The following is a 13,384-nucleotide window of genomic DNA, read 5'->3' as shown; positions in this document are numbered from 1 at the left end:
GTAAGTAGTTAGCGACAATAGCGACGCGTCGGCGAGCGGCAGACGACACTGACGCCCCGCCCGACCGAAGATCAGTAGTGTAGTGCTGTGCTTCGCTTCTCTCACTCTCACTCGGAACCAACTGGACACGTCGTCTGCTGCTGTCGTCTGCGGTCGGGTTCCAACTTGAACCAGTGTAATCGGGGCTCAGATTTGCTTTGGTTTCGGCTGCAGCAAGTTGTCAGTAAGTGTTATGAACATGCGCTGACAGAATGCCAAAGCTACAAAATCAGGAGTGGCCGGTAGAACAGATGAAAGCAATTAGGACTAAACCGCCATTGTTTACTAAGATCCTCGCACACGAAACGACCTAAGTTTTCTTCTGTACAATTTAATTTAGTCCTTAAATCAACGAGCGTGCCGCCTTCGCGTCAATGACGTAATGTTACCTATTGCGCACCATTGCATATTTATTTTACTGCCCATAGAAACTAAGCGCGATAAAGCATTGCCGTGCGCCGTATTTGCTCACTGCTGCTTTAGGAATAGGTATCTTGATTGGTATGTCTAGTTGCCATTATTGTACCTAGGTACATGTGTTTGCAATTACAGTATGAAATTATAGCCTCTAGTCTAGTAGACGAGGTATGGCCATGGAAAATCGCGAAGTAAGTACAGTAGAGGGACATACGCCTAACTTTAATTGAGTAGGCGCAATGTCAAGCATCTCGAATAACTTATGCAATGTTTTGGTTGGTGACCTTGGACACCTCCCTATGCCTAATAAATTAATATTTGCCAACAGAAAAGTTTGAACTTGCTCAGTGTAAGTTGGTAGAGCTTAGGTGTGTCGTAGCCATGGCATAATAAAAATATACGTAACCAAGCAGATATATCACTAATCAACAGGACTTAAGATAAGGAAAATCCAAGACAAGGATACAACTTAAGGGTTAAGTATATTGGGTGTTTTTAAAATATACTCAGTATAATATTGTAGAGTCAAAAATATATATATTTTTCCTTCTGCATTGCGATTTAGAAATTGGGAGGATTGCATATAAAATCCAGATCCGTGCTGTTAATTCACGAACTAAATTATTATAATAACTATCAATTAAATGCTGCCAAAAAAAGACGATAATAATTATTGCTAATCCTTGATTCCTAATGTTCCTACCTGACGTTAACGAAATTTAGTCGTCAGGTGAATCTGTTCTTAGAAATGTTATTTTATATATTAACGGTCAAGTTCAAAAACACACTAATAAGCGACAAAATTCACCAATAAAGAAAATATTTTTCAAAACACTCACCTTCATTAGTCTCCATGTCGCTCCCGACCAAAAAAAAAGGAAAAGCTAGTGAAATAATAAAGCGTTTCTATGACGACGCATGACAGCAATCAAACTATTTCTTTCTTCAAAACTTCAAAACTTATGGATTCTCATTGGTTTATTTTTGACGGCAAAATATTGTGTCTATTATTTGTATTGTTCATGCCTAGACCATGGATACGTTTTGGAAGACTAGGTTTTGTTCCATTAAAAAAAAAAGGTTTTTTAAAGAATTTGTCTCGTCCGATTCTATCGATTATTATGAATATTTTTTTGGTTATACAAAATTTATCATTGAAAAAGACTTGATATTTTTTACATAAGCACTGAAATTGCTATAGAAATCACAAACTTAATCAGGTTAGCCAACATAAAAAAGATGACGTGTCTAAAATGACGGATAAGGATAACGTCAATAACCGTAAATTAAAGAATCGACTTGTACAACACTAGTACTAGTATAAAAATTAAGAAAATTGGAAATAAAGAAACGACGTGTATCATTTTATTCGAAGTGATCTGTTGTGTTGTAAGAAGTCGTTGTATACTCAGACAAAAGTTAAATAAGCAAGGGAAATAAGAAATAAATAACTTTAACCATGGGTTTGACGATATCAAGTGTCTTTACAAAGCTTTTCGGCAAGAAACAAATGCGTATCCTTATGGGTAAGTTAGAATTGACAGCTCATCGGCAGACGATAGCGTTGAATTGTGTTTCTTATATGATTCATTACCTTGTAATTAAAGACTGTAACAATATGTTACGGATTTTATAATTCTTACATTAACCTTGTTTTACAGTGGGCCTCGACGCCGCCGGGAAGACCACTATACTTTACAAACTAAAATTGGGTGAAATAGTAACAACTATACCGACTATTGGATTCAATGTAGAAACAGTGGAGTACAAAAACATTAGCTTTACGGTGTGGGACGTCGGCGGTCAGGACAAGATCAGGCCCCTGTGGCGTCATTACTACCAGAACACTCAGGGTCTTATTTTTGTAGTAGACTCTAGCGATACCAAGAGAATAGCTGAAGCCGAGAATGAGCTCGCTAATATGGTAATTACGCTATGATAATTTATACATACCTATAGTTTATTAAAGCATGTCTATCTGTGTTATAATATGATAAGAATAAAGTAGCTAATTTAAATTTTATTGAAACATTTACCATTTCATTGTTTTGTTTCAGTTAAAAGAAGATGAATTGAGAGAGGCAGTTATCCTAGTATTTGCTAACAAACAGGACATGCCTAATGCAATGACTGCAGCAGAGTTAACCAATGCACTAAACTTGAACAACCTGAGAAACCGCCGTGTAAGTTTATATTTGCTTTATAATAAGTGGCTATCTAAAAAGCATAGTATATAATAATGATTGATTTGGTAAAAAATAAGACAGTTAATAATGTAACGTATGAAGTAATATTTTTAAAATACTATAATTCCCTAACACACACAAATCTTACAAAACTTGAGTTGTATATTCAGATTTCCTGGTGAAGTTGATTCTTATGTTTTAAAGATTGATAGACGTTTACAACTTGTGTTTTTGTTGAGGGTGAATATTACAATAAAAATGAAACTGTTTGATTTCCAGTGGTACATCCAAGCTACCTGCGCAACGCAAGGACAGGGCCTATATGAAGGCCTTGACTGGCTGTCCAATGAACTGGCGAAAAAGTGAGATTCGACACTCCTTGCAGTCTCCGGGAGTCAGCGAGTACATTTCCAAAATGGCTGAAATTTTCCCATATTGTGAATGTTGTTCAATTTATATTGAATCCAAAAGACTTAAATTTGTATGTAACTAATTATACAAGGTCGTTTTAATATTTTTAAGGCTAAAACTTTGATTTGTTGGTGAATATTTATCATTTTGTTAATCATCATTAAGATTTTCATATTATATTTAAACTATCATATTCTTCGTTTCAACCAGAAGTTCATCCTATTCAGTTTGAATAGAAATTTCAGAAGATTATGTATTGTATATCGTAATTGGATCATGCATTTATACTTATCTATAGCTATAGGTTGTACAATTGGAGTGTTAACATACACATGTTTAAAATGAAACAAGTATACATAATAAATAGAGACAATAACTGTTTTAGAATGGTCCGGAAACTATTATTCCTATGGTTAATTTGATTAGACATTATTATTTATTGTGTGTAAGTTATTATTATATAAAATTTATAACTGCTTTTGTACTGTGAAGTCCTGGGCATTTCCTTAACCTTTTGGACGCGAATGACCGATATATACGCACCGTAGGTTCAACGCCAAAGACCAGTTAATCGATCATAGACCACAGAGCAACATAGACCTACATGCATATGCATAAAGTTCAATTTCAGTTTTGACACTTCGGTGACGTGGCGTCTGGATGACAGCTTTTGTGTTGGACATGGTGTCGAAAAGGTTAACACTATCCAATGTAATCCAATGGCACAATAGATATCCAGCTTTCAATTCCAATGTCCAATGTAATGAAATGTGTATAATGTAATCTTTCGATTGGCAAAAAATATTTCTACACTGTTTGAGAAAGCTGTATCTTAAGCCCTAAGATTGGAAGTTTGCTAATATATGCTAAAGATATTTTAAAGTTTATAATAATAGTGGCAAATAAAATATAGCTGTAAATAAAACTGTGCCTTTTGCTACTGCTACCACAACTATGCCTTTATTTTTCATCAGACACTGATTTAGGTATGGTATGATCACAGACCTAAAATTTATGCTTACAGGGTGAACACCTGTGTCGCTTAACTTCAAACTGGTAAATCCATTCGACTGTCAGCAAATATCTACCGTATTACCTTTTCTTAATACCAACATCGCATAATGTGACAGATAGATTTACCCAAGTTTGAAGTTAAGAGACTCACCTGAGGGCCTACCGCGAACCACGTTTGTCGTGTTGCCTCTCTGTCGCACTTGTATATTCGTACGTAAGTGTGAGAGGGAGGCAAAACGTCGAACGTGGTTCGCGGTAGGCCCTCAGGTGAGTCGCTTAGGGCGTAACACACCATCGCACCGCACCGCGACCTTGGAGCAGTTCTAGGAATAGGTAGTACTCCTATATATTATACTACTCTTTGTAGTACTGGCGTGGGCTTCCACATTATCGCATCGAACCGTCAAAACTGTGCGATCCTACCTTACAGATTGCCGCACACGTGCGCCAGTGTTGCCAAGTGTCCCATATTTCCATGTTTTTCTTTTTTTTTTTCATGGAAACAAGCGGGACACGCATACGCATGCATAGAATCTTGAATCTTCCAACTCACTTCGTTGTGATTTGCTATTGCGTTGTGTAATGCGTTGCTGTGTCACTTTAGTCTGACATCATGACATGACATGGTGAGGAAAGAGATGCGAACAGTCTATAGCACGTTACGTTCAAAAGCAAGTTTTTGCATGGTTTCATGTTTTATGTATTATGAACGTACCCTATTTACAGTGACAGTGACATTCGTGTGGTGATGTCACCGGATTGAATGAGTCAGCCGGTGTAACGCAGTTACAGGAAAACAAAACAAATAAGTTTCAGTGGGTGGCGTACTAGTACGGCTCAGACAGTGCTCAGTTTTAAATACAAAGTAATCTGTGTCGGTCGCTTGAGTTTACGACAAAAGATGGCAAATTTCTTTTCAAATCTTTATGCCAAGTGTTTCGGCAAATCACCGATTAGAATTTTAATTTGTAAGTAGTAAATATTAACGGATTTCCTTCTAACAAATTTGCTCTCGCAATGTCTGTACACAATTTTAATGAGCCTTATATTTAATACGTCATATACTCCTGAACTGAAGTCCATATTGTGTTATTGCTTTTGTGTATTCTGTCTTCTTTGTCTCTGCGACTGTGACCTCTGTAAAAGCATGTCTACAAACAACTTTTGTGTGGGTCTTTTTTTAGAATGTGAATAAATACCTAACACATGTACGCTTGTTAAGTTTTGAAAGATAGGCCAAATTTAATAGCAGGTTACAGAGAAATTATTATTTAAAAAATAGTAGATGAAAGTGATTGAAGATAATTAATTAAGATTTTACTAGACTTGTATTGTAGTTCGGGCGATTTTCCGCAACTCGACGACTGGCGCCTATTTTGCGTGACATGGGGGTGGGCTAGTCCTGCCAGCCCAGCTCCTCGAGGAAACCTATCAAACCTTTGATGTTGAGTAGGACCTTGGGGAGGTCTCTCGGGGATCCGAGATGTTTGTTATTATATTGACCGAGATATAGACTGTGGTTACCGTTTGTATTGTTTTTGAGTTCCCGATATTTCGGCGCAGTTACATGAATCTTGTTCACGGGTGATGGGGGGGTCAACATAATTCTAGTGAAACTAACCGTGAATCATTAAAAACTCTTAATTAAGATTTGTACATTATTCTACAAGACAAACGTGTGTTTGCCGTAGTGTTATGGACATGTTGCAACACAATATCAAAAGGTGTAACACTGAAATGAAATATAATCAAAATGCAATCTAGTTGCGATAGTGTGTGATATTTAAATCTCTGTCCATATCTTCTGATTGTATACAATTAAAATTTACTAAACTATTATTTTTCAGTGGGTCTGAATGCAGGTGTGGGCAAAACAACTGTTTTATATAGGCTGAAAGATGGCACCGCCATTGACAGTGTTCACACAGTTGGATTTAACTTGGAAACTGTGGAACATAACAACATCAGTTATGAAATGTGGGACATTGGTGGTGGTGACAAAATAACACCTTTGTGGAATCAGTACTTCCAGAATACCAAGGCAATAATATTTGTAGTTGACTCAACGGATAAGGAGCGTTTGGACGTCGTGGAGAAGGAACTGCACAGACTGGTAATTGTATTTCACCATTTTGCATAAACTATGCTGTGATTAAAAACTGTAATAGATGTCATATATTAAAGAACCCGGCCTTCACCACTCGAGGGCTTCGTCACTTTTTCTTTAATATATGACATCTATTACAGTTTTTAATTTATGTATAGTAGTGTGGCTACTTAAAAAAAACACAAATCAAAATATTTAATAAAATAATTTGATTTGTTCCCAAACTTATGCTGTGATTATTTTAAAGGTACTTTAACCTTACCGTACCGCACCGCACCGTACCTTTAACCTTGTAAGTCTCATGGTACAGGTTGATTCACAAAAGCTGACACCTGTGTCATCATACTACAGTCAGAGCCACCATTTTATTGGTTAATGTGATACACATTTAGATATTGTATCATTCACTCATTCATTCCAACCAGCTCGTGTGAATAAACCTGTACTACTGGTATTAAGTTCGATGAAATTTAAATAATTTTAAATTGAAATAGAGCTGCCTTTGTTTTGTTACATTCTGTTTTCAAACAAAGCAAAATGAACTCTTATTTCCTACGCTATAGGTACATTTTCATCTTGTATGGCTTTAAATTTACTTTTTTATTTTCTTTCAGCTGACTGAAAAAGAGCTTGAACATTGTCCAATTTTGGTACTGGCCAACAAGCAAGACTTGCCAGATGCCATTAGTGTAGAAAAGCTGAAGCAGGCATTGAAGTTGGACCAATGGAAAAACCGGACTGTAAGTCTTATAGTAACTCATGCCATTATTCTACAACACTTAAATAATTACAGGTTTACATTTCTTAAATATAATTTAACCAAATTTTCTTAGCGCCACTTGCACCATCCCACTAACCCAGGGTTAACTGGTTAAACCGTTAACCCAGTGTCAAGTCGTACTGGTAACCATGGTAAACTCCAGATTGAACTGTTTAACCCCGGGTTAGTGAATGGTGCCAGTAACCCCAGTGCCTCTTAGATGAATAAAGGGGTAACACTTCAGCTTCAGATAATTAACAACCACTTAATGAAAATGAACATTGTATTGTAAAATTTGTCTATGTCCAGCAGTGGACATCCTCTGGCTGATATGATGATGATTGTAAAATTTATAAATTCTAGACTTTTGATGATCATTTTAGAAGCCAAAGCCAAAAAATGGTACTAATAACTAAATAAACTAATAAAGTACTATGCTCGAGTAGTATGCTCGTCAAAATCAATTTGACCTTTCTTTAGGATAAGATATGGTTTATTTTGACTAATTCTACTGCTATAGTAAGATATTTTGCTATAGTTGTTTCAAACACATTAATCAAACTTAAGTAGTATAAAAACAAAAGAATAATAATTCCTAGAATATAGAAGAGTCATAAAGTCTTTATAATAATTAATGCCTAATTGCAGTTTAAACTTTTTTAGACTTAACAATTCTTCTACTTCAAAGAGCTAATAAGAAAACGTGTTGCCGGCTTCGCTCACTATCGCATTTCATTTTCAGATCCATGTACAATCTGCCGTTGCAAATCAGGGAACTGGAGTATCTGAGGGTTTTGATTGGCTTTGCAGTGAACTTGCAAGCACGGAAAAGTAGATCTTAACTTCTTTGTTTGTATTGATCTGAATTATGCCCTTGGCTTGGTAGAACAAATATCCTATCACTGCTGACAATTTTATCAAAAATAATTACAATATGAGTGTTTTTATTCTTATGTCCATAAGATCAGCTTCACCGTCCACACAGTTAACTGACAATTTGTAAACATGAGTTCAGGGCTATAACCGTGAAAATCGAAGTTCGCAAATTGCGGGCATCTTTCTCTGTCACTCTAATTACGCATCATTCATTGGAGTAAAAGAGAAAGATCCCCGCAATTTGCGAATTTCGGTTTTCGCGGTAGCCCCCCTGACATAGGGTCCACTGATTGCCAGTTAAGTGTTGCCGTTCATAAAAAATACTGTATTACCAATATTATCTAATCATATGACTCTAGTGAAAAGGGGTACAAGTCTCGGGCAGTGCAGGTAAAAAGAGTGTAAGTACCATATAGCACTTGTCCCCTTTTATACCTGAGCTGCGCGAGATTTGTACCTACCCCTTTTCACTAGGATCACAGCTATCTATCTCAACAAGGGTATAAAATTATAAATTATGTATTCATGTTTAAGTGATAATAATCGGCAGCGGCACTTATTTTTTATTCTTATCTAAATTGTGGCATGTATTATGTACCTATATCAATTCGTGTATTAAAGGTAGAGTGACTGAATACCAGCACAAACTGATGACTGTTGAATTTATAGACTAAGTGAGACTTGTTGTCATGGATGTAAGAAAAATAAAATAGCAGAGCTAACTTTTTATGTGGATATTTATTACGCTTTTCAAATATTTTTAAGTTTTATTTAATAAAACTTGGCTAACATTTCGTTTTTCTCTCTTGAACCCTGTAGTTATAACACTTTGTTCAAATTAGGCGAAATATTCTGCTTAAAACGCCATCTACGAGGACAGCGCGACAGCCAGACCGCAAGATAACGTTACTTCGGTTTAAAAAAAATCAAGGTACATATTGTATCATGTTTTCCTCAATGGTCTCTGTGCTGTCCTATATGAGTCAGAATAGTGAAGCAGGACACTTTGTGACTCGTGCCGTGCGACGCAAGAGTAGGTATAATCTATACATATAATAAAGCGGAAGAGGGTCGAAAGTCTGTACATGGAAGATATTCGAAAAAAAATTGGCTGGGGATACTTAGAATCGATAACAGAACACATTCCAACAGTTTTTAGAATTTTTGTCTGTTTATCTGTTTGTCTGTTTATTTGACCGCGCTACAAATGAAAACGGCTGAACGGATTTTGATGCAAACTTTACTAATCTGTCGAAAAAATCCACGGCCAGGTTATAGGCTATAAAAATTTGAGAAATTTTACGCCTAAGGGGGTTAAAAAGGGGGTGAAAGTTTGTATGGAGTTCAAGATTTATTTTAAGCTAGCAATTTGAAACTTCGTAAGAAGATATATTATTGAAATACAAGAACACTAATTTCAGCGTTTTTGAAAATTCATCCCCTAAGGAGGTGAAATAGAGGTTGAAAATTTGTATGGAGTTCAATTTTTTTTTGGGTGCGTTACTTGAAACTTTATAATACAGGAAAAGTGATTTTAGCGTCAAGAATTCGTCCCCTAACAGGGTTAAAAGGAGGTTGTAAGTTTATATCCATTACAAATGCTTTGAAACTTCTTAGAAAGGTATGATAGACGATTACAAAAAAACTAATTTTGACGTTTTTGGAAATTTAACCCCTCAGGGGGTTGAAAAGGGGATGAAAGTTTGTCTTGGGGTGCAAATTTTATTTTAAGCCAGGAACTTAAAACTTCTCAAAACGTTAATTATATTAAAAAGCACGAAAATTTTATTCAGCGTTTTTAAAAATTCATCCCCCATGGTGGTGAAAAAGGGGTTAAAAACTTTATCTTGATAACTATATCATTCAAGCTACTAGGCCAAGTTAGGTATCGTTTTTGTATAAATCGGGTATGCCGAATTCATTTATGATATCAAAATGACACCATTCCCGAGTGAAAACACAAAATATATGAAAAAAACTTTTTTTAATTTCTCTTTACGCTTATACCGCTAAACCGATTTAGATAAAATTTGGTATAGAGATAGTTTGAGTCCCGTGGAAGAACATAGGGTAGTTTTTATCCAAAAAATGGAGACTGCGTTTGCATGTAGAAGCGGCCGTGCCCTTTCCTCTTAATAATGGTCACGAAGGTGGGTACTTTAAAAAAAAAAACATTTTTCAGTAAATGTCAAACGATTTGGGACTTATACGCGTTAGCATGCCTTCCCGAAAAAAATCGAATCTTTCGCGAATGTGCTATTTCCGAAAACTTTAAATCCAATTATCACTTGACAGAAAGCTTAAAGTTCCGATTTTACACTTTTCCGAAAATATTTTTTTTCCGAATTCCTAAATTCCGAAAAATCATTGTCCGATCGGAAATAAAATAATTCGGTATTGAGAAATTCGGTTTTTTACAAGATCGGAAAAATGAAGTCCGTGATATTCAAATGAAGACTCACGTTTTAGTAATTATTACGGGTACCTGTCGTGCCGCGTCATGTTAAATTCGGCATAAAATATTTTTGGCATAAAAATTCGGCATAAATAAATTAGACAGAACTGCGAACCCGAACTGTTGCTAGAAGTGGGTTAGGTTAGGTTAGAACTGCGACCCCCAAGAAAATGAACTGTTGCCAAAAGTGGGTTTGGTTAGGTTAGAACTGCGACCCCCAAGAAAACGAACTGTTGCCAAAAAAGTGGAAATTTAAAAATTGGGATATTTAAAATAGGAATCACGTTAATTCAGAATAAGGGCAATTCCGAATTCGTGATTTTGAAAATCGTAAATGTTAAATTCGGTGTTTGCCACCATCGGAATTGTTATAGTCGGAATTATGTAGTTCGGAATTTACAAAATTCGGCTTTTTGGGTTTTCGGAAATATAAATCTTCGTGATTTTCATCATTCGTAATTATGACAGTCGGAATTTTGATGGATCGAGCATTTAAAAATCGGAATGATAAAATTCGACATTCTAAAATTCGGAATAAAATCTTTCGGAAATATGTAGTGTACCCAATTTGGATAGGTAGGTACAGTCAAGGACGTAAAAATACAAAAATGGTACTGTATCGTTCGATATACACCTACTACTCTATGCCGTTTAAATCACGTCAAATATTTGAATAAGGGCAAAAAAAAAACATTTTGGAGTGTAATTTTATTTAGTGGTAGCAAAGAGGATATAATATTATAGAGCGGTACTGTCATAGTAAATTTTGTAACCACAGTAAATTCACTGCCATCTATCGACACACTTTAAAACTAAACATGAAGATTTATAAAAATACGATAAAATGTATTTAAATATGGATAAATGTTTTTTTTTATTTGCATTAATTATTTTTATTATTTTGACCAATGTTCTTTCACTGATATGCGTTAAAATTGTTAAATAATAACTAACAAAACCGTTAACGCCCTCTATACGAGAGTAGGCAAAAGGTAGTAGCGACATCTGATCGAGAATCAAATTTTCGTGATTTTCGAGGCACGTTTTTTCCTTAGACTGTATCCATCTATTACGGAGTTATATCTATCTTTGGTGGTAGGTACCTAACTGTAAAATATTTTATCTGGACTACAGTCCTCTATCGTATCCATCTGTCAACTTTACTTTAAGTTCCGTCTCCAGGGGACAGGGAGATAAATTAGGGGTGAATTAGCCGCTTACTGACACAGACCGAATTCCACGCAGGCGAAGCCGCGGGCACAGCTAGTAATTTATAGTCCCGGAGCCTATTGCTAGTAACAACGCGAAATTATTTACAACTAGCTGTGCCCGCGGCTTCGCCTGCGTGGAATTCGGTCTGTGTCAGTAAGCGGCTAATTCACCCCTAATTTATCTCCCTGTCCCCTGGAGACAGAACTTAAAGTAAAGTTGACAGATGGATACGCTAGAGGACTGTAGTCCAGATAAAATATTTTACAATTAGGTACCTACCACCAAAGATAGATATAACTCCGTAATAGATGGATACAGTCTAAGGAAAAAACGTGCCTCGAAAATCACGAAAATTTGATTCTCGATCAGATGTCGCTACTACCTTTTGCCTACTCTTGTATAGAGGGCGTTGACGGTTTCGTTTGTTATTATTTAACAATTTTAACGCATATCAGTGAAAGAACATGGGTCAAAATAATAAAAATAATTAATGCAAATAAAAAAGATCATTTATCCATATTTAAATACATTTTATCGTATTTTAATAAATCTTCATTTTTAGTTTTAAAGTGTATCTATAGATGGCAGTGAATTTACTGTGGTTACAAAATTTACTATGACAGTACCGCTCTATAATATATATCCTCTTTGCTACCACTAAATAAAATTACACTCCAAAATGAATATTTTTTTTGCCCTTATTCAAATTTTTGACGTGATTTAAACGGCATAGTTAGGTGTATATCGAACGATACAGTACCATTTTTGTATTTTTACGTCCTTGACTGTACCTATGCAAATAATACTACATAATTCCGAAATTTTTTATTCCGAATTTTAGAATGTCGAATTTTCACATTCCGATTTTTAAATGCTCGAACCATCAAAATTCCCACTGTCATAATTACGAATGATGAAGATTTATATTTCCGAAAACCCAAAAAGCCGAATATTGTAAATTCCGAACTACATAATTCCGACTATAACAATTCCGATGGTGGCAAACACCGAATTTAACATTTACGATTTTCAAAATCACGAATTCGGAATTGCCCTTATTCCGAATTAACGTGATTCCTATTTTAAATATTCCAACTTTTCTGGCAACAGTTCGTTTTCTTGGGGGTCGCAGTTCTAACCTAACCTAACCCACTTTTCTGGCAACAGTTCGTTTTCTTGGGGGTCGCAATTCTAACCTAACCTAACCCACTTCTGGCAACAGTTCGTTTTCTTGGGGGTCGCAGTTCTAACTTAACCTAACCCACTTCTAGCAACAGTTCGGGTTCGCAGTTCTGTCTAATTTATTTATGCCGAATTTTTATGTCAACGATATTTTATGCCGAATTTAACATGACGCGGCACGACAGGTACCCGTAATAATTACTAAAACGTGAGTCTTCATTTGAATATCACGGATTTCATTTTTCCGATCTTGTAAAAAACCGAATTTCTGAATACCGAATTATTTTATTTCCGATCGGACAATGATTTTTCGGAATTTAGGAATTCGGAAAAAAATATTTTCAGAAAAGTCTAAAATCGGAACTTTAAGCTTTCTGTCAAGTGACAATCGGATTTAAAGTTTTCGAAAATAGCACATTCGTGATTTTATTCCATCGTGTTTTTAAAAATCGTAATTTTGATATTTCGGACTTATAAATAATCGGGATTATGAAAGTCGTGGTTATAAAAATCGGAAAAACGTATTTCGGAATATTTGGGTGTTACCATCAAAATCATGTCATCAAAATCGGTCCTCCAGACAAATCAGTCTAAGCATGACGCCGGCGGCGGGCAGCGTTTGCCCCTTTTTTTTGTTTTCGGAGTGGGAAATGCAACTGCGTAGCGTCTGCCCCTACGATTTGTTGATGGTCATAGCGAAGCAGACGCTCACAGGGACTTGTAGG

General features: G+C 35.8%; 1 protein-coding gene and 1 pseudogene across 1 annotated transcript in view; one reads left to right on the top strand and one right to left on the bottom strand.

The window, feature by feature from the left end:
• The window catches only part of LOC134746634 (uncharacterized), a 47,097-nt gene extending 45,668 nt beyond the window's left edge, over positions 1–1,429 (bottom strand). Inside the window, exon 1 of the mRNA XM_063681082.1 lies at positions 1,296–1,429. Within this exon, the coding sequence (XP_063537152.1) occupies positions 1,296–1,311 (16 nt within the window). The 5' untranslated portion in view covers positions 1,312–1,429. The remainder of the gene's footprint in view (positions 1–1,295) is intronic.
• Positions 1,430–1,744: 315 nt separating this feature from the next.
• On the top strand, positions 1,745–8,601 carry LOC134746904 (uncharacterized; annotated as a pseudogene).
• The last annotated feature ends 4,783 nt before the right edge of the window (positions 8,602–13,384 follow it).

This window comes from Cydia strobilella, chromosome 13, assembly GCF_947568885.1.
Source record: "Cydia strobilella chromosome 13, ilCydStro3.1, whole genome shotgun sequence".
In the NCBI taxonomy this organism is placed as follows: Eukaryota; Metazoa; Arthropoda; class Insecta; order Lepidoptera; family Tortricidae; genus Cydia; species Cydia strobilella.
This window is presented reverse-complemented; position numbering and strand designations above follow the sequence as displayed.